This window comes from Oryzias latipes, chromosome 18 (assembly GCF_053564925.1).
Source record: "Oryzias latipes strain Hd-rR chromosome 18, Olatipes_Hd-rR_3.1".
NCBI lineage: Eukaryota > Metazoa > Chordata > Actinopteri > Beloniformes > Adrianichthyidae > Oryzias > Oryzias latipes.
The window spans coordinates 1,109,280-1,131,262 of NC_136254.1; the positions used below are offsets into that span (position 1 = coordinate 1,109,280).

The following is a 21,983-nucleotide window of genomic DNA, read 5'->3' on the forward strand; positions in this document are numbered from 1 at the left end:
CAGATGCACTGTCCAGGGCACCCATCCAAGCTCCACCCACAATGCAGGATAAGCAGTTGGAAGAAAATGTGTGTGTCTCTATCAACCAAATTTTGCAACAGTTGCCAGCATCTGGAAGTAAACTAACACAAATCAGAAGGGCACAGGAAATGGACTCTACATGCCGTAAACTAAAACATTTAGTACAATCAGGGTGGCCTACAAGCAGAAAAGCACTTCCACCAGAGCTTCAAGTGTACTGGCAGTACCACCAAGACCTACTTGTTGGGGATGGACTATTAATGAAAAATAAAAGACTTGTCATTCCAGTCAATATGCAAGAGGAAATGCTTGAAAAAGTGCATGAAGGTCACCAGGGCATGACAAAATGCATCGCCAGAGCACAACAGTCCATTTGGTGGCCCGGTTTGACCAAACAAATCAAAAACACAGTTGAAAACTGCACAGAGTGCGCGCAGGAGGTTCATGTTGCTCCAGAGCCTCTCATGACAACGCCACTTCCTAGTAGACCATGGCAGCGCGTTGCAGACGATCTTTTCCAGTGGAACCGTGCCATGTATCTGATAGTAGTGGATTATTTTTCCCGATACATTGAGGTGGCAAGCCTTACCACTACTACTGCAGTCCCAGTCATTAACAAACTGAAGGCAATTTTTGCGCGGCACGGGGTTCCTGAAATCCTGATTGCAGATAACGGCCCTCAGTTTTCAGCGGCTGAGTTTGCAGCATTTGCTACAGACTATGATTTCAGCCGTGTGACATCAAGCCCCCACTACCCTCAAGGCAACGGGGAGGCAGAAAGGGCTGTGAGGACCATCAAAGCCCTCCTGAAGAAGGGGGAGGATCCACACAAAGCTCTGATGGCATACAGAGCCACACCTTTGGTGCACGGCTCCTCACCTGCACAGCTGCTGATGGGTCGTGACATCAGGACGCCGTTGCCTGTCAGTAGAGAGAAACTTCAACCAAAGTGGCCAAACCTTCTACTTTTCCGGAGCAAAGACCAGGACCACAAACAGAAACAAGCTTTCTGGTTTAACAAAAGACACAAAGTTCAAACAAAACAAGAGCTCAGACCAGGACAACAGGTCTGGGTGAAGAACACCAATAGTCCCAGAACGCTCAGTGGCCCAGCCAACACTTCCACTTCACGTTCCTATGACATCGACATGCCATCTGGACGCCTCAGGAGAAACAGATTCCAGATCAGAGTGATTCCAGAGGGCTCCACAGTTACGAGGTCGGGGAGGGTTGTTCGCCCCCCGGAGAGACTAAACTTATAGACACTGTTCACTTTAGGAAACTGTGGTTCACAGGGCACAATAATTCCTGCACAGTTTTGAGGGACACATGTTGTCACCTCTAGACAGATTTGTTTCAGAAGAAAAAAAAAAGAGAGAAATTATGTTGAAGAATGGAAATATTATATATAATATTGCATTGTTAAAAGAACTGTATGATTTATTGAAGAAATTGTTTACAGTTAAGTAATGCATCTTAAGAATGGTTTAAAGTTAAAAGATTAAGAAGAAACAGATTCTAAGCTAAAAGGAGGGAGATGTAATGAGGGCATTTGTGTAGAAACTCGTGTGATGGTGGTGGACATCCAGGGGGACGATATAGAAGGACGGACTGGGAGTGAGCTGCATGTAATAAGCTAAGAGAGTGTTAATAAAGCTTCAGTTGAACAGCTACGAGGGACTCCTGAATCATTGGTTACGACGTGCCTGCTCTGATATAATAGTACAGTTACAGTACCAATGAGTTATATCACTAGAAGAGACATCACGTGGTTCCTCATGGGAGGAGACCACCGCCATCTTGGTGAGGTCAAGTTACTACTGCAGTGCATGTGAACACATTTTTTGCATAATGCCAGATCATTGTTTGGGTTTCAACTGCTAAAATCAGAGAACTGAGTCCATGAAGGAGGAAGGTATGTAATGTTACGGGTAAGTACTGTAATTTTTATCTTTTAATGCTGCAGGGGCTTCATTAATCATACACATGTTGACATGCATGATGCTGCAGGGCTATTATCAACATGCTGCATGATGTACGGATAATTTGCTGTCAATATAAATGTACATTTTATTTTGCTAAACCTGTATACAACATGCTAAGCTATTATAGTAATATAGATTTACACATTTCTGACTCAGTGACTGAACTTTTCTTGCAGGTTTCCAATGGATCTTAGCTATCAAAAGAGCTAATCCAGATGGATCACTGTGGGTACCAACTAGTATAACAGTCTGGCTGTTTAAAACATTTTGTGGAACCAGATTTTGATAAGAGGCCAGACTGTTTGCTTGAAACCCAACACCATAACATCTGTGTTACACTAATTGATCACATGAATCAATATAAATCTATTGTTTTTCTTTGTTGTTGTTATTGTTGTTCTTTTAGGGTAAATCAATTGTTCACTTTTGGACTTCTTTTCAATATTTATTTTATTATTATTATTAGGATTAGTATTATTATTAGTATTATTAGTATTATTATTAATAATATTAATAGACTTATTTTTTATTGACTTATTTATTTATTTATTGTTATTTTTGTTTGTATTGACTTACTATTGATTTATTATTATTATTATTATTATTATTGACTTATTGTTGGGTTTTTCTAAATAATTTAAATTACATGTCAAAGAGGTCTAAAACCTCCTAAATGTTTAGAAACTATTTTTAAAAATTCTTTGTAATTTTTTTATTTGTAAGAAGACCTGCAACAATGTTTTTTCATTAAAGTTTGAGCTTTTAAGGCTGACTGTTTCTCTTCTTTAACAACAACTAATGATGTATCTATATATATATATATATTATATATAAATATATATCTTTACACATATGTAATGTGTAAACACTAACATAAATGTAAAAATATATATAGTATATTAAAGCTACTTAGACACCACTAAAAGCAATAGAAATCATTGTCATGTGGGCGTCGTCGACCTCACCAAGATGGCGTCGCGCTCCGCCACCGTCAGCCAGGCTTCTAAAGCAGCGTGTCTCCTCTAGTGATATAACTCATTGGTCCTCATCATCCACGGCTTTCCCTTTGACATCGCCGCTCTCAGGGTGAGTGGCAGCTGCCAATCAGGACCCGTCGGTTGTTTTGTGAAACTTCCTAAAAAAAAAAAAAAAGAAACTTTTGACTAAAAAGAAGAATCACATCCAAGACGAGAGTATACATCTGATAAAAACCAACAAATACTATAGTCAAAGTATACAGAAAAGATTAATACATCCGTTAAAAAGCACATCATAAACTGATTAAAGATGGGGGGGGGGGCATCTTCTCCAGTGTTTTCCATGGTTTAGATTGAAAGCAAATGAAACTAAACTTGATGTCATTTGTTGTAGAATTCAGCCTCCAAATGAACTTTAGTGCATTTCTAGAAGAAAATGCAGCGTTGAATGTTATATTACTGAATGAAAATGAAACCTAAAGGCTAAGAATTGGTCAAAAGAAAGAAAGAAACGATCCAATAAATAAACCATAAATAAAGTGAAAACAGCACAATAACAGAAAAGATATGTTTGTGAAAAATGACACATTTTCAAGGATAATGGATTTGAAGGAGCAAAAGTCATAGCTGGAAAAAGCTGAAAGAGCTGAACATTTGAATAGTTGGATGGTTGAAATAGATGAAAAACTGTAGAAGGAGGTAAGCAGCAAAACATGGAGGAAGATACTAGAATAAAGAAAGAGAAACAGGAAAAGACTGGTTAAAGGATTTATAGCATTCAAGCAATAATTAGTTCAATAAAGTTCATATTTCATCTGTATTATTAACGGACTTCTTAGGTTCTTTTATCAGACAAGAAGCTAAGAAGTCAGTTCAACCAATAATATTCCCCCCAACATGGTGAAGGCGATGTTTCTCCAGCCAGTTTGGTAGACCAGTCCAAAGTGTTTGGGTTCATGAAATGGGGTCCAAAGTAACCGGTTTCCGGATAAACAGCTGGTGCTGATATCTTTTTGAAATCTGTGAGAGGTAAAGCATTTAGTGGGAGAATATTTCTAGAAGAAGGGTTTTAAAGAAGGAAACCTCTCTCATCTTGTAGAAACATTTCTAAGTTAACGTCCACATTGTTTTGTAGCGTTTCAAAGCACATGTAGATAAAAACGTCTTGGAGCATTGGAGTTCCTCTGCAGTTCAGTCAGCCTCTGCTGGTTCTGTAACGTCTGTTGTTGACGTCATGACACTCAACAGTTCCCCGTCTGTCACGTCTACAGTCCAACTGCAGCTTTTTGTTCTGATGATGAGAACAAAAGCCACATTGGTGACGTTGAAGTCTGGGTCAGGTTTGACCTCAAACCAAAACGGATGACCTTGTGTGAGTTTGATGTGGAGGTCCTGATGGACGGCTTTGTGTCTGACAGTTCGAGTGGGCGTGGCAGCATCCCCACTCCTCCCGGCGCTTGCCTCACGTCGCTCGGCGCTCCAGGAAAGAGTCCAGCTTGCAGTTCCACTGGCGCGTGGTCTCCAACATGCTGCGCGTGGCGCCGTGGAACCGGCTCCCGCTGACGGCGCGCTGGCTGAAGCAGGAGTACAGGATGGACTTTGGACCGGCTCTGCAGCCCCCGCTGCACGTCCCCATAGCTTTTGGAAGCGTACGGGCCAAGAAGACGCTGCAGCCGCAGACCAGAGCCGAGGAGGAGGAGGAGGAGACCACCGACTGCTTCGTCTGCAGACGACCAGTGAAGGTGTGGAAACACACTTTGAAATGGTTCTTTGGAGCCATGATTGGACCGTCAGAGAACCTTCATCACGTCTTCTGTTGGTCATGGTGTTCATTTTCATGGGAACACGCCAATCTTCTTTCATGAAGGCTATTTTCAAAGTGGTCCCAGTGGTCTTTGAATGATGATTATTCTACGTCTGTGGGTTTCTAGACGTAGCATAGGCACCTTTTGTCTGCTCCTGATTCACTATTTGAATAAAGAAATACTCAGAAATGCAATTTTAGGATAAATGCTACAAGAACACCGTTTTCATTGGAGTGGGTCGTTAAATTATGCAGTTTCACCACAAAGATTGTATGTTTTCCAGTTATAAAATGTTTTTTCCTTCTTGTTTAGCCCTGTAGTTTCTTGGTTTGGGTTCAGCTCTGACTAGATAAAGAAGGAAGTGTGAGGCGGGCTCTGATTGGTCAACCTCTGCTGCTCCTCCTTATCAGGTATCGGAGAAGGTGAGCTGTCTCCATGCGTCCTGCGGGATGAGCAGCCATTTGATTTGCCTCGGCAGACGGTTCTTGCAGTCGGAGCCGTCCCAGCTTCTGCCCGTGGAGGGGGAGTGTCCTTCCTGCCGGCGCTCGCTGCTGTGGGGCAGCCTCATTCGCCATCAGCTCGGTTGCCTGGGAGACCTGGAGGAGGTCACAGAACCCTCTTCCCAGGTGAGTCAGCAACACGGCTGGATGCCCCTGTGGACGACGTCTTAACGCAAACGTGTGCCCTGATCTCCAGGACCACTGGGCGGACGAGCTGCAGATGTGAAGAGAGGATCGTGGTGGACGCCGCACCGTTTCTTTCTGTTGGACTGTTGAGAAACGACCGTAAAAATCAATGAGTGTCCTTTTTTAATGATGACATTTTAAATGTTTTTTTGCAGAGGAAGATCTTTCATGAGTTATGGTCTGACCAATAAATTATTTATTTGCCCTCATTTAGATCTGCCAGACTGAAAAAGAAGAAAAATAAAAGTCAGGGCAGCCACAGAGCAGAGGCTCTACCTCTGACCGCTGGTTCAATTCCCGCCCTGCCTATGTGTCCTTGGGCAAGACACTGAACCCCACATTGCTCCTGGTGGTTAGAAGTTGGTGCCATTGTTTGGCGTCATGCGTTCACACCGAGCATGTGACGCACGTTCAACAACACGCATTTGGACCATGGTGTTCACACTGGACAAGCAGGGAGGGGCTTCTTCTCCTTTTCTACTGTTTCCTAGCGCACCACCTACAGTTGGAAGAGTCTTGGTGTGAATCTGCTGAATTCACTGCTCTTTACAGACAGATGAAAGACTTTCTGTCACAGAATTCCCTCCAGGTACAAACGTCATGTCGCTACCACATCCCAGTCCCTGGCAGGTTAAAGTTCAACCTGCAGAGGTATGCGTGAATGCAGAGGTGGCCGTCGGGGCCTTCTCCAAAAAGTATCTGAATCATGTGTTGATTATATATTGTCCATGCATAGTCATGAAATCATCTGTCTATTCTCTTTTATTGTGTTTATGATGGTTCTGCTGCTTCCAGAAAGACGTATTTTCAAATTGAAGCATTGAACCAATCACTTTCAGCTGTCCTCTGTTGCTAGGCAGGGTTAGGGTATTCACCATAAGCTGTGAAGGCTTCCTAATGCAAAGTCAGTGTCTGCCATTCATTTCCTCCAACCAATCAGATTGTGAGTTGGTGTCAGCAGGGCCTTCTAGCAGGCTTAAGGCCCGTACACACTGGGACGAATATCCGCCAGCCGTTTTTCGCCACGTTTTTTGTGTTCACACCCAGGCGATTTACGCTGACGATGAGCCGAGCGAACATGCAATTTTATTCCCTGACATTAGATGGCGCTTTATGTAAAACAGAAATACCCCTGTACGCAAGGTGGCGCAGCGCAACGTTACGCTTCTTAAAGTCGCTTTTCACTCTTTCACACTTTCAAGAGAGCAAGTATTTACGCGCTTGTCAGAATCAAACAAAGAAAACATGAATATTTCAATCACCAGTAGCTCCAGCTCCAGCGATGAAGAAATTATTGTTCTGTTGAATGATGACAGACGCCGGAAAAGACGTTGATTTTGGGTACATCCCATAGTTACGAGAAGAGAAGAACATGGGGAGTTTTATCGACTGGTACAAGAGCTGAAAATGTATCATGAGCGTTTTCGGGGATATTTTAGAATGTCCGTCATTATTTCTTTGCATCAGTGTAGACGCTACTTGGCGTCTATCTTCTTCGCTGGTATGTGTGTTCAGCAAGACAGTTTTGTGTTTGAGCGCCCACAAGTTGTGTTTTACTGTAACGTCAGAAACTCCAGACACGTGTGCAAAAGCGCCATTCTCATTGGTTGTATAGTTTTTGACGCGGCGCGTCAAACCAAAAAAACTAACCCGAGGCGTTTTTAAAAAAATGACGCTTTGACGCGTGGCGTTTTTTCGCGTCGGTGTGCACACTCACATTGGTGCCCTTTGTTTAGTCACGAGGCGTTAAACGTCGGCGAATATCGCGCGCGAAATTTGTCCCGGTGTGAACAAGCCTTTAGGCAGCGTCACAGTATTCAGAGCTTCTGATTGGACAGAAGTTTCAGGAAGTCACATGCAGCCAGACTTTTGGATGTGTCTCAGTTCAAACAGACTGACTGTGATGCATCCATGGAGGATCCAGCAGGAATGTCTCCCACTGATGACTTCCTGAGGGAATCATGAAGCAGACGCACAGATCTGTGTGTTTGGACTGACCGTCCCCGTGTCCACTGCGTCTGTCCAGCGGACATTTTGGCTCTAAAGCGGATTCAAACCTACAGAAACACAACTGGACGGACTCTCAGCACTGATGATGGAATAGAAAACACTTCTGGATGGAACTGAAGACCATCATCTGGACGATAATGGACTGTTGGAGGGAAGAGAGGAGGACGGATGAAGTCTGCTAATAATCTGAGTTTCTGATGAGTGAAATGATGAACATCATAATAAATAATAGTCCAAATGTCTGTGGTTGTTGTCTGTTTATTGCTGTAGCTGCATCATGAGGTTTGTTTACTGTTTGGTTTATTCCGTTTATTTAGAGGCTTTTATTGTGGCAGCAGGAATTTTCCACGCGAGGACCCACTGGTTTTTGGGGGTTTTTTGGGAGGGGCTGGAGCTCAGACAGCAGGTTTCAGAAATGCATGAATGCTGATTATCTGGTGGACTCATAAACGTCTTCTGTTCTAGATGATCTGGACACCGATGCCCCCTGTTGGGGCAAATATAGTGAAATAGGCAGAAGGCACCATGGAGAACTAAGGATTTAGTTACGGCACAGAAAAGGACTCCTGAAGGGCTGATCAGAAATAGAAACTTCTGGTTCTTTTGTTTGTTCTATGGGACAGGGCACTAGTAAAAGGGAGGGGGCTTTTCTGAAATCATTGCACATTCTAACAATAGATCAAGTGTCTTATTAGGTTCAATAAATAGGGTAAACCCCCCCCAGCTCCGTATGTCATCACTTGGAGCCGACAAACCTCCCACCTATCGGTGCAGAAGGTCCATGTCCTCCTCCATAAAGTCCTCTGTGGATTTCTACACTCTGTTTGTAGAATTCCCTCCCAGCAGTCGGGAACAAAGTCCTGACATCAGCCGTCAGCAAGAGGAGCGTCAGTCTTTCTCATGACGTCAGATGGCTCCCACCCCACAGGAAGTTCTTATCATTCTTCTCATTCAGTGATTTTAGTCATAATTGATCATTTTGACTGTTTTGTGTTTCTGTGCTTTGGTCTTTTCATGTAAAGCACTTCTTAAAGGTGTTGTGTATTAAACCTGCTGGATAAATACACCTGCCTTACCTTTACGTCCCAGAAAACCTCGCCAGCATTTCCTGTGCCTTGCAGAAGTATCCACCCCCTTGGATGTTTGTCCCCTTTGTTGCTTTCATAAGTCACTGGTGGTCAATCCAATGTGTCTTTCCTCACAAACATTTACCAGAAGAAAACCTTCAATGTGAGAACAGATTTCTACAAAGTCCTGTCCCTGAAACGAGACCATGAAATGAAGTTGAGACGATACAGATGTTGTCGGTCAACAGACTTTAGTTCTAGTTTCACCTCCATGCACCACCGTGGAACAGCTGGTGACTGCAGCAGGCCCTGATCTCCTGGACGTCTCCTCTCTGGGTTCTTCACTGGGTCTCCGGTCCGTCGTCTCCTGGGGGGGGGGGCGGCTGGATGTGAGGGAGAGGAGGCTGCTGGAATGACCAGAAACCTTTTAGAAACATAGCTCACCCCAAATGTGAGTTTGGTGGGCTTTTTTTGACTATGTTGAACCTAAAACTGATTACACCAGTGTTCCAACAAATACAGAACTGCAACAGTTCCAGACAGAAACCAACCCCTCCCCACAAGAACTTGCATGGGGGGGGCATCACGTCTCTCTCCACATATGGGGCAGGAATCCTGGAACAGTCAAATACACATCATAAACCAAACCAACATGATCAGAATTATTTTTACAACAATTGAATAGGCCTGAATAGGCCTGGGCTGTACCAATTGTTTCTTGGAAAGGACAAATGTAAACATATTTTTTCTATAATTACTTCAGCATTTTGGAACTGTACCCATTGGAGGATTGGGGCAGTGGTGGCCACTCCCACCTTGAAAAGTACAGAACATTGACGCAAAAATGACGTTATTGTTGTGCGAGACAAGTATTCTTTCAGGAGTCCTCCAAGAATCACGGCCTGAACTGAAATGGGTGGAGAACTGTCGTACAACCATAACATCAGTCTTTACCAGTGGCTTTCTGGAGAAGCCGACCACCACGCATACGTTGTAGTTTGGAATATTCCTCAACTGGAACCTTACTTATCTGCATATAAGGATTAATATGAACACCACAGTCCGTGAACAAAGCACTGACAGTGACATGTGAATGACGTTTTCTGGATTTCTGGTTTTCACTGAACACGTTTAAATAGTGTAAACATTTTTTATGAAGTAGCTGGAATCAAAAAGATTGTCATGTAACATTCTATGAAGTCCTGTCTCTAAATTAAGCACAGATGTAAAATAAAATAAGTAGAAATATAGAAATGACATAAGACTGAAAAACACAAAGGTCTATCAACTGAATGGGAAATTGTGTTTTAACACTTTCCAGAAATTGTGTGTAAGGTTAAAAAAGTTGCTTCTCCTCTGCATGGTCAGCATCATGTGCAAGAGTGACAGTTCTGGTTACAGTGGTTACGGTAACCAGTAACCAGAATAAAGAACCCTTAAAAAAGGTTAAGTCTCCGTGCCTCAGTGTGTCTACATTATTGTATGGATGTAAATGACATTTAAAAATATGTGGCGTTTATGACTCTCTCAGCCAAAAAGGTTCCCGACCCCTGGATTAATTGATTGGTTGATTGATTGACTGATTGATTGACTTATTGGTTGGTTAATTGATTGATAAATTCATTCATTGGTTGACTGATTGATAGGTTTGTTGATTAATTGATCGGTTGATTAATTGGTTAGATTAGATTGGTTGATTGATCGATTGATTGGTTTATTGATTGATTGGTTGGTTTAGTGATTGGTTGATTGATATGTTATCAGATCAGCTGCAGATGAACTGACAGAACGGTGAGGTGGGAATGTCTCCAGGGGCTCAAACGTCTTTCTGTGCAGCTCTGCATATGCTTTTGGATCTTTACTCACTAAACCCTCTGCATTTACCCGGACTTGGGACCGGCACAGGAGAGCACTGAAAGGCGCCCTCTAGTGGTTGCATTACTATTGTGAGTTATTGTTATTCCATTCCATTCATATTATAGTTTGTGGTTGCTGATATGAATTATTATTGATATTATTTTATTTTAACAACCCCTTTTCCTTGATCTAAAATCCATTCCAGACATCTTTAGCCCAAAATGAAACAGTGTGACTCAGAGATAAATACCTGCTACTGAACAGTACAGGTGACGTTTTTCAAATCCCTTGCAAGACAATCATTGTTACAGCCCTAATTATTGTGTCTTTTTTATCTTTTTGATTGGGAGGAAACCGGCGCCTCCCGGCAAAGACCTTCTTTTCATCTGAATGTCCCCACTCTAAATATGTTTTTAGGTTCCTACTATGTTTGCTAAACGTCTTATTTCATGTCTTCTAAAAAACTAATCCTGTCCTACATTTATCTTTTTCATTTTCCAAAAATGTCCCCGTATTAAATCCTACTAACTTTTTCTAATGTCCCTATCCCAATTTAATTGAAACTTTTGTTTCAATTTGCTCACCCCTCCCTCGTTTACCCCTTTTTAAAGTCTTCAAGAGTTGCACTTTACTAAAAGTTGTACTCTTGAAATAAAGTTGTGGTTCTTGCAGAGGAGAACCACAACTTTTTGGAGAAACTTTCAACCTCTGTGGAAAAAGAAGTTGAAGATTCTTCTAAACACATTTGGCCTCCTTGGGGTCCCAATGTGCTTTTTAAAGACGGAAGCAACCGTCTCGCTGACAAGCTCGTTATTTATGTCAAACACGACCATGATTAACTCTGGCTTTTTCCAAAGCTTAAGCAGGTCTTTGTAAACCAGCAAGTGGAGCTTGGTCTCAATTTCCCTGCCAGTCATTTCAATGGGGCCGTCTTTGACTTTGTCCAAAATGCTATTAACAAGCGATGTCACAGGAAACATTTCTTCAGGAAAAATGCTGCACCACGACTTGGACACTACATGTGAAATCAGCCTTGAAACAGAACTTTCCAAAGCTGTTTTCAGATCTTCAGCAAGCGCAGAATTCTTGATTTCGCTCTCAGCACTGAAGGAAGTGTCCAGGTGTGTCTCTGCATCCTTACGTTGTGTCACTACCTGGATGGCCTCTTTTTGTTGTTTTTTAGCGCTGAGTTTCATGTTTGCAGAGCGTGATTTCCGCTTCTCAATGCTTACTCTCATGTTTGGAAGGTGAGACCTCCTGTCTTTGGTTTCAGGGTCCATTCTAGCATCCTGCAGGATTGTCTCTGGATCTTCCACTTGTGTCTCTGGATCCTCCACTTGTGTCTCTGGATCCTCCACTTGTGTCTCTGTTTCCCTCTCTGCAGACATCTTTTGTTGGACACGTTTCTTGATTTTTTCGGCTCCAACTTTCATGTTTGCAGCACATGATTTCAGGATTTCAGTTCCGATTTGAACACTAGGAATGCAAGATGTTAGTTCTGTAGCTTGTGATTCTACATCTGCATCGTCCACTTGTGTCCTTTGGGCTTTTGTCCTACATTTTCTAGCATGTGGTTTGGGAGTTTTGCTCCTGGACCTCACGCTTGTAAGACTGGTTTTCAGTTTTGAAGCCCCCTGTCGGATTTTTCTAGCTCCTGATCTCATGTTTGGAAGGTGAGACCTTCTGTCTTTGGTTGCAGGTTCCATTCTAGCATCCTGCGGGATTGTCTCTGGATCCTCCACTTGTGTCTCTGGATCCTCCACTTGTGTCTCTGTTTCCCTCTCTGCAGACATCTTTTGTTGGACACGTTTCTTGATTTTTTCAGCTCCAACTTTCATGTTTGCAGCACATGATTTCAGGATTTCAGTTCCGATTTGAACACTAGGAATGCAAGATGTTAGTTCTGTAGCTTGTGATTCTACATCTGCATCGTCCACTTGTGTCCTTTGGGCTTTTGTCCTACATTTTCTAGCGTGTGGTTTGGGAGTTTTGCTCCTTGACCTCACGCTTGTAAGACTGGTTTTCAGTTTTGAAGCCCTCTGTCGGATCTTTCTAGCTCCTGATCTCATGTTTGGAAGGTGAGACCTTCTGTCTTTGGTTGCAGGTTCCATTCTAGCATCTTGCGGGATTGTCTCTGGATCCTCCACTTGTGTCTCTGGATCCTCCACTTGTGTCTCTGTTTCCCTCTCTGCAGACATCTTTTGTTGGACACGTTTCTTGATTTTTTCAGCTCCAACTTTCATGTTTGCAGCACATGATTTCAGGATTTCAGTTCCGATTTGAACACTAGGAATGCAAGATGTTAGTTCTGTAGCTTGTGATTCTACATCTGCATCGTCCACTTGTGTCCTTTGGGCTTTTGTCCTACATTTTCTAGCGTGTGGTTTGGGAGTTTTGCTCCTGGACCTCACGCTTGTAAGACTGGTTTTCAGTTTTGAAGCCCCCTGTCGGATTTTTCTAGCTCCTGATCTCATGTTTGGAAGGTGAGACCTCCTGTCTTTGGTCGCAGGTTCCATTCTACCATCCTGCAGGATTGTCTCTGGATCCTCCACTTGTGTCTCTGGATCCTCCACTTGTGTCTCTGTTTCCCTCTCTGCAGACATCTTTTGTTGGACATGTTTCTTGATTTTTTCGGTTCCAACTTTCATGTTTGCAGCACATGATTTCAGGATTTCAGTTCCGATTTGAACACTAGGAATGCAAGATGTTAGTTCTGTAGCTTGTGATTCTACATCTGCATCGTCCACTTGTGTCCTTCGGGCTTTTGTCCTACATTTTCTAGCATGTGGTTTGGGAGTTTTGCTCCTTGACCTCACACTTGTAAGACTGGTTTTAGGTTTTGAAGCCCTCTTTCGGATCTTTCTAGCTCCTGATCTCATGTTTGGAAGGCGAGACCTCCTGTCTTTGGTTGCAGGTTCTGTAGCTTGTGGTTCTACAGCTGCATCGTCAGGTTGAGTCTCTGGGGTTTTTGTCCTTCTCTTCCTGTCTTTGGTCTCAGGTCTAGCAGTCCGCACCTTGCCCTCTGACTGAAACATCCGTATTCTACGACAAAGTTTTCGGATGTTTTCCATGGACTCGGCGGTATCCCATCCTCCGACGGCGCGTTTCCTTTGGCGCGCTTCCGGACCGGAAGGGGAGGAGGATCCCGCCTCGTCATGCACGGAGCACGCGCGGCCGCGGGGCCCCGCAGACAGGGAGGAGCTCCTCTGTGGGGAGATCTCCTCCTTGATGCTGTCCAGGGCGGCGTCCACGGCTTCGCTGGTGAGCTCCTTCCTCAGCTTGGACATTTTCTTGGCGGTGTTCGGGTCGTAGAGTCCAAAGACAACCCGGAAGACCTCCTCCGGGGTTAGCTTCGTTAGCATATAGGCTACTTCCCGCGCAGGAGATTCTTCTCCTTCGCGGAAGTCCTCTGAATCGCTCATGTCGGTCTTTCTCTTCAAATACTTTCTCCAAAATTTACCAGAATTACCGAGAACTTCCCCAAAGTGTTAGTTAGGGTCACACCTGATCGTGGGTTATATGTAGTTTTTTCCCCCGGGAACGGACAGGAAATTCCAGGTAAATTGATGTCAAGTGACGTAATTCTACGCCATTGTCCGTCGTAATAAAATCACAATTTAGTCTACTTCTGTCGTCTTACCTACTAACTATGACATCATCTGAAACGAGGTCTTTGAGCCTTCGTCTGCTGTGACGTCACTGGCTGTCGTTTGATGTTTCTATTGACATTTCAGATAAAGAAATGCATCAGAGGAGAATACGTCACTGATACTTAGAAAGACTCACTTTAACGGTTGTTTCTTATTGTGTGGATTATTTTACTTATTTATTTTTGTCTAAATATAATTTACTTGCTGTACAAATTATGTTGCAGGTGTTTTCTCTTTTATTTATAATGTTATTTCTGTAAATACTTTGAAGGTCGCTTTACTGCTGTATTTCTTGGGTGCTTTTTTTGGCTGCAGATAAAAGAATTTCCCCATCGTGGGATAAATAAAGTTATCCATCATCTATCTGAGCACATGTGAGGTAGAGGCGTGCACACAAACACGCGTGTAGAGAAATGGAGGCTCTGCAGGAATTGCCCCGTCTGCTCTGTTCTGTCGTCTGCAGGAATTGCCCCGTCTGCTCTGTTATGTCGTCTGCAGGAATTGCCCCGTCTGCTCTGTTCTCTCGTCTGCAGGAATCGCCCCGTCTGCTCTGTTCTGTCGTCTGCAGGAATCGCCCCGTCTGCTCTGTTCTGTCGTCTGCAGGAATCGCCCCGTCTGCTCTGTTCTGTCGTCTGCAGGAATCGCCCCCGTCTGCTATGTTCTGTCGTCTGCAGGAATCGCCCCCGTCTGCTCTGTTCTGTCGTCTGCAGGAATTGTCCCGTCTGCTCCGTTCTCTTATCTGCAGGAATTGTCCCGTCTGATCCGTTCTTTCGTCTGCAGGAATCGCCCCGTCTGCTCTGTTTTGTCGTCTGCAGGAATTGCCCAGTCTGCTCTGTTGTCGTCTGCAGGAATTGCCCCGTCTGCTCCGTTCTCTCGTCTGCAGGATTCGCCCCGTCTGCTCCGTTCTCTCGTCTGCAGGAATTGCCCCGTCTGCTCCGTTCTCTCGTCTGCAGGAATCGCCCCGTCTGCTCTGTTCTGTCGTCTGCAGGAATCGCCCCGTCTGCTCCGTTCTGTCGTCTGCAGGAATCGCCCCGTCTGCTCTGTTCTGTCGTCTGCAGGAATCGCCCCGTCTGCTCTGTTCTGTCGTCTGCAGGAATCGCCCCGTCTGCTCCGTTCTCTCGTCTGCAGGAATTGCCCCGTCTGCTCTGTTCTGTCGTCTGCAGGAATCGCCCCGTCTGCTCCGTTCTCTCGTCTGCAGGAATCGCCCCGTCTGCTCTGTTCTGTCGTCTGCAGGAATCGCCCCGTCTGCTCCGTTCTGTCGTCTGCAGGAATCGCCCCGTCTGCTCTGTTCTGTCGTCTGCAGGAATCGCCCCGTCTGCTCTGTTCTGTCGTCTGCAGTAATTGCCCCGTCTGCTCTGTTCTGTCGTCTGCAGGAATTGCCCCGTCTGCTCCGTTCTCTCGTGGGGCAGCAGTACTAACCACCACACAGGCCTACAGTGTTTTCCTGCTCAGACTTTGCCAACAGGCTGAGCTGGAACCTCATCTGCTCAGCTTTTCTCTCTGAATCTTCTCTGATTTTTCCAGATCATTTGCTTCTGGACTCCAGCAGCTGTAGTCGTAAGCGAGGAGACGAGGACGCGTCTCCAACCGGAGTAACTGGAACACGCTGGTGGAGTCTCAGAGGAAGAGGACTCTGGATTTCTGTGGGGTTTGTTGTCACGGCGACGCTTTCTTGTGAGAATTCATGGTGAGTCCCTGAGAAACTGCTGTTTGTCTGCCGTGTCTCGGTGTCCTTTGTTGACCGTCCCTGCCTGCCTCTGCAGCCTCACATCAAACTCCGGCTGGAACCGGTTTCCTGCATCGCCAGCGACAGACAGAAACGGGTCAAACGAACCACAAGCAACGTTTTTCTCTGAGGTTTGGGATCAGGTCAGAAGAAGACATGAACTGAACTCATGTCTGTGACACTTTGGGGCTTTTTTACCACCAACTGCAGCTCATCTTCTAGTTTTCATGAGCAGATGAGGTCAGTTGAGGTCATGAAAATCAGGAAAAATGAGCGCTGGAACGCTAAAGAACCACATGAAACGTTGACAACCTGAGACCACAGCCTGACAGCCACGTCTTGTTCCTGTAGTGGAACATTCTTCTTCACGGGGGCTCATGTGTTTTGCCATAAGGGAGACAGACTCTTTATCATCCAGTGAAATGTCTGCTGGCTGCAGGAGCTTCCTAGCTCCAGATCCACTTCCAGAACTGCCTAGCTTAGAGATGAGCTTCCTCTTTGTGTAACCCTCTTTTCTAAATGTGTGGCGTTTGTCTCTGAAGTGTAGAACGTCTCCCAGCAGCTGCTTAAGAAGGGACTAAGGCTGGGGGGTCAGACTCCAGGCCTAAAGCTGGGGGGTCAGACTCCAGGCCTAAAGCTGGGGGTTCAGACTCCAGGCCTGGGGGGCCGGCCTCCTGCGGGTTTTCCAGAAATCCTGCCCTATGTGTGTTTAGCCAGTAAGGAGCTTCATGGCAGGTTGGTTGGAAAACAGGTTGGACGGCGACCCTGGAAGCCTGGATTGTGTCCCCCCTGGACTAACGGGCAGAGAGTTGACCTCTGACCTTTCTTAAGCAACATGTTGATGACAATGTGGCGTCACACACAGGAGCGTGGAAGTGATCCTGGCTGGAGGAAGGAGAGCAGAATCAGACCAGCCTGAGGATCCACATGACTTCAGTCCCATCAAGTCTGAAAAAGGGAAGCCTGAGTAAAAGACTGGACCAGAGACCGCCGCCAGGACCCTTCTGGAAGGCCGCCGCCAGGACCCTTCTGGAAGGCCCGCCGCCAGGACCCTTCTGGAAGGCCCGCCGCCAGGACCCTTCTGGAAGGCCGCCGCCAGGACCCTTCTGGAAGGCCCGCCGCCAGGACCCTTCTGGAAGGCCCGCCGCCAGGACCCTTCTGGAAGGCCGCCGCCAGGACCCTTCTGGAAGGCCCGCCGCCAGGACCCTTCTGGAAGGCCGCCGCCAGGACCCTTCTGGAAGGCCGCCGCCAGGACCCTTCTGGAAGGCCCGCCGCCAGGACCCTTCTGGAAGGCCCGCCGCCAGGACCCTTCTGGAAGACCGCCGCCAGGACCCTTCTGGAAGGCCCGTGAGCAGATTCTGGGCTGCAGCTGAGAAGCTCCAGAACCTGGATCTGCTTCTTATGCAGCCACTCCTTGGTTCTCCTGGCTGGGGGCTTTGGAAGAACCGACCACCACCCATCTTCAGCATCTGAGGGGAGGAGGTTGGTCCCCAAAACGCCCCCGGTCCTCCTCTCCTTAATGCGGTGCAGTCGTCCTGTCCTGTTTGCAGAAATCCCCCCATAGCATGATGCTGCCACCCCCGTGCTTCACAGTAGGGAGGGTGTTCTTGGGACGGTTCTCATCATTCTTCTTCCTCCAAACACGGCGACTGGATCTCAGACTATAAAGTTCTGTTCTGGTCTCATGCAGAGCTGCTAAGCTGGAGACAAGTCTGTTATTATGGGATGTTTCACCTGCTTTTCCAGAACCTCCTACAGATTTCTGGGATGGATTTTAGGTCATTGAAATTAACCAACTTTAATAATAATCCAAACCACAAACTCTGATATGAATGGATTTTAAATGGAATCGTTCCACCCCAACAAAAACTGACACTAGTAATGCAACCACTAGAGGGCGCCATTCAGTGCTCTCCTGTGCCGGTCCCAAGTCCGGGTAAATGCAGAGGGTTTAGTGAGAAAGATCCAAAAGCATCAGCATGCAGAGCTGGAGACAAGTCTGTTATTCTGGGATGCTTCACCTGCTTTCCCAGAACCTCCTACACCGCTGGTTCTCCAGGTCAGGACAGCGGACCACCAGCTGGACCCCCTTCTCCAACGGGACCAGCAGACGAAGCTGCACAGATGCTGATGCAGGAGCTGATGCAGAAGCAGAGGAGCCCAGCAGAGGGCAGTTGGCTGTCTTGACCCTGACTCATGAGAAACGTGTGACGCTGAGATTCAGGGCGTCCAAAGGCCGGTGAGGGTTTTTATTATTATTTATTATTTACTTGCGACGGACATGATGAGGACATGATGAGGACATGGACTCCTGAAGCAGGCCAGCATTTCTCTCTGAAAGCAGCTCTTCCTCGTTGCTCCTGTACTTCCTCCTTCAGATCATCTTTGTACAGATGCTGGATGGTAAAACAGCTGCTTTTGAACTCCACCAAGCTGGATCCAGTGGGACATTCCCACCTCCCTGCTCTTTCTGTGCTTTAGCAATGATGGTCTGATGGTGAACTATGTTAAGCTGCTTCTTTACATGACTGATGGATTAAATTCTTGTCCTCTGTGATCCCTGATTAAACCCTTTGAAACCTCAAAATCTTTTGTGTTTTGTGGTTTTAATGGTGAGAGGCATCAATGACAAGGTGCAATACCGCCACCTACTGTGTAGGCGTGTGAGACGCAGTGGCTGTTGGACTGTAGCTTCATGAAGGACACACACTGTCATGATCACAGTTATCCCTGTTCTATCTTAGATGACCCCCCCCCCCTTCCATTGACGTGTTCTCCCTACTATGACAAAGGTGGATAAAGGTGGAAAGATTTCATGGAATCCATGGACACCAGTGAAGATCACAAATCATTGAAGAAAAAAGGTTCAGAGCACTGCCTAGTGGGTCTAGATGACCCCACTCCCAACGTTAAAGTGCCTAGGATAACACAGAGGTTACAAAGGGGGGTCTTGAGCCTCTTCTTAAAAACCTCTACAGTCCCTGACTAAAGTCTTGTCGCTTATCCATTTTGTAGAAACTAAAGCGTATAACCTCACTGTTAATGAATCCATTGGTTTTAGAAATGTCTCATGAAAGCTAAAACCCTCCCAAATTATGTTCAATATACTAAAATAAAATTGCTTCACTGAAGAAAGATTGATCATTTAATGAACAAAGGTCACATTCAGGCAAGACAAAAGTTTTGTCGTCTTGTCATATGATGCACCCAATCCTAGATTACAGCCTCACCTGTGATCAATTACTGATCAATCAATTAGTGGGTGTGTCTAAAAAGAACCCCAGCACACCAGGCCTTCACATCAACTGCAACTTGACCTCTGACAACATGCCTAAGATTCACCCTGAGACCAAAGCGTTGATTATCAAGAGGCTGAAGACCAGATCCACTGCTGAGGTGGCTGACACCTTCAATGTGTCTCAGCGTCAAGAACAAAGAATAAGAAAAAGATTTGAAGAGACTGGAGATGTTTTTGACAAGCCCAGGTCCGGCAGACCCCGCAAGACAACTGCTGGGGAGGGCCAGCCCCTTTTCCACTGCAGCAGAGCTCCACCAGGCCTGGTCACCTCAAGTCCCCGTGTTAACCAGAACAGTTTGTAGAATTCTGTCTCAAAATGGCCTCCATGCCCAGAAACCAGCACTAAACAAAAGGCAATTGAAAAAACGTATGGCATTTGCCAAGGCCCACAGCCTGCTAAAAGGATGGACGCTGGAAAAGTGGCAGAAGGTGGATTTCTCAGATGAGTCTTCAGTTGAATTACATCACAGGAGACCAACTGGAGCCTGCATGGACCCTAGATTCACCCAGAAAACAGTTACGTTTGGTGGCAGGAAAATCATGGTCTGGGGTTCCATCCAGTATGGGGGTGTGTGAAACATTTGCAGGGTGGAAGGCAATATCAATAGCCTGAAATATCAAGAAGTGTTAGCTACCTCCTACATTCCCAACCAGAAAAGGGGTCAAATTCTGCAGCAGGACGGTGCTCCATGGTATACTTCCATCTCTACATCAAAGTTCCTCAAGGCCAAGAAGATCAAGGTGCTCCAGGACCGGCCAGCCCAGTCAGCAGACATGAACATCATTGAGCATGTCTGGGGTAGAATGAAAGAGGAAGCATGGGAGACCAAACCAAAGAGTCTTGATGAACTCTGGGAGGCATGGAAGACTGCTTTCTTTGCTATTCCTGATGATAATCATTGTCAAACCGCATGGATGCTGTCCTTCAAGCTCATGGAAGTCATACAAGATATTAAATATGGATCTCACAGTAGCACTACTTAATTCACTGATGTTATGCAACATGTTTTGGTTTTTGAAGTAAATTATTTGTTAAATTTTGTCATTACTCTCTGAAGGCGACAAAACTTTTGTCTTGCCTGAATGTGACCTTTGTTCCTTAAATGATCAATCTTTCTTCAGTGAAGCAATTTTATTTTAGTATATTGAACATAATTTGGGAGGGTTTTAGCTTTCATGAGACATTTCTAAAACCGATGGATTCATTAACAGTGAGGTTATACGCTTTAGTTTCTACAAAATGGATAAGCGACAAGACTTTAGTCAGGGACTGTACAGTCTCTGAAATGAAAATATTAAATATCTGCTTATTTTTAATTTCACTTTTCTTTGCTTGCATTTTTTTTTAAATATATCTTTTTGCTTCAAATATTTTGTTTGCAAAAAAAAAACATTTTTTGCATGCGTTGTGTCATCTCTCTTTTTTCCTATCTTTGATTTTGCTGCCATAAGTTTCAGTTTAGCATGACAAAGCTGCCATCAAACAGCAGCTGATTGGTCCAGATCCTGACCAATCAGGTGTCTCTGTTTCATCTTGACGCTGCTTGGAGGCAGACATGGACTTTGGGTCGGTTCTGTTCGATCAGGGTTCTGCAGTCTTCAACCATTCTGGCTCGTTTCTCTGAGAGTAAAACCCAGAAGGAGCAGCAAAGCAGCTGAAATAAAAGCAAACAGGGTTTATTATTTATTCATGTCAGTGTAGCGACCGACGTGTTTAAAATGTCTGCAGCAGAAAAAACGTCTGAGCTCCGACTCCGTCCAGCTGGAAGTTTCACTTTATGACTGTAGCTGGTCTCCCAGGGTTCAGAGTCAGAGATGTGACTGAAATCATGGCGCTCAGACACACGTCTGTTCACTCCACAGGTCTCTTTATTAGAAGTGTTGCACAGAGGAACACAGGCCTACAGTCCCACTACCGTAAATACACAAACACAGAACACAGCACGGGCTGCTACATTATGACTAAGATTTGGATCTATTGTTTTATTTTCATCAATAAATGTTGAAATATATGAATTTTCAGAGCATCCTAAGCTAAATGTTGCTGTTAGCACGCATTAGCCTAATCTTTACCCTTCTTCCAGGTCCGTTCAAGCACCAATAAAGCTCTGGCCAACATATTTATGTTATGGAATAAACTCCCAGCTCATATAAGAGAGGCCGACTCAGTTTCTACATTCAAAGCTAGACTGAAAACATTCCTCTTTGGACAGGCTTATTGTCAGACTAGTTAGTATTCAGAGATTATTTAACTTAATGTTAGTTTGTTTAAATTAAACTTAATAATAACTATTTCTTTTAAAAGGCTGCTAGAAGTTGAAGCTGGGGTAACTATGGTGCTCTGGGGTTCTGTCCTCTTTCCTTTTTTACTTCTACCCTTCCTCTCCTCTATTCTTGATCATTATTCATCATTTAGTTCTCCATGCCTCTGTTTGGTGCAGTGATTCATGTATTGTCCCTCTTTTCCTCTCCCCTCCTGGGGAGTGGGAGTGCTTCCAGACTCCAGTTGGTTCATCCGTGCTCCAGTTCCTGACCGTTTACCTCGCCTTTGCTCCTGCTCCTACACCTGGCTGTGGTTCCTGTCTCCGGCTCGACTCGCGCCTTTGACTGTCCCCCCAACCACGGCTGGATGAAGCTCGTCTGCTGGACTTTTATATATGTAGTTGTAGATTTAGATAAGTTAATTCTTCTCTAAGAATTCTGGTAAATCGCCTGTCCGTCCTGGGGGAGGATCCCTCCTTCATGTGGGCACCCCTGAGGTTTCTTCGTTTTTTCCGGAATCCGGTTTTTTTGGGAGTTTTTCCTTACCGAGAAGGGGGGTCTAAGGGCAGGGATGCCAGTATAGCTTAGTCAGTTTGTTAGTTCATTTTAGTATTTTCCTATTGAACTCTTTGTATTCGT

General features: G+C 45.1%; 1 protein-coding gene and 1 long non-coding RNA gene across 4 annotated transcripts; both read left to right on the plus strand.

Annotated features, from left to right (window-relative positions):
- The first annotated feature begins 2,956 nt into the window (after positions 1-2,956).
- LOC111949297 (structure-specific endonuclease subunit slx1-like) lies at positions 2,957-7,726 on the plus strand. 2 transcript variants are annotated; one of them, XM_078936578.1, is made up of 4 exons: positions 2,957-3,092; positions 4,402-4,725; positions 5,199-5,414; positions 5,485-7,726. In XM_078936578.1, the coding sequence occupies exons 2-4, from the start codon at positions 4,510-4,512 to the stop codon at positions 5,512-5,514; spliced, it is 462 nt and encodes a 153-aa protein (XP_078792704.1). In that variant the 5' UTR covers positions 2,957-3,092; positions 4,402-4,509; the 3' UTR covers positions 5,515-7,726. The 2 variants fall into 2 exon arrangements, with proteins under 2 accessions (XP_078792704.1, XP_078792705.1); XM_078936579.1 differs by lacking the exon at positions 2,957-3,092 and having other exon boundaries at positions 3,387-4,725.
- A 5,647-nt stretch (positions 7,727-13,373) lies between these two features.
- Positions 13,374-18,371, plus strand: LOC111946335 (uncharacterized). Of its 2 annotated transcripts, none has more exons than XR_013651147.1 (4): positions 13,374-13,669; positions 15,583-15,745; positions 15,822-15,927; positions 16,650-18,371. It is a non-coding gene; the product is annotated as an uncharacterized LOC111946335 (long non-coding RNA). The 2 variants fall into 2 exon arrangements; XR_013651148.1 differs by lacking the exon at positions 13,374-13,669 and adding an exon at positions 13,694-13,966.
- Positions 18,372-21,983: the final 3,612 nt, after the last annotated feature.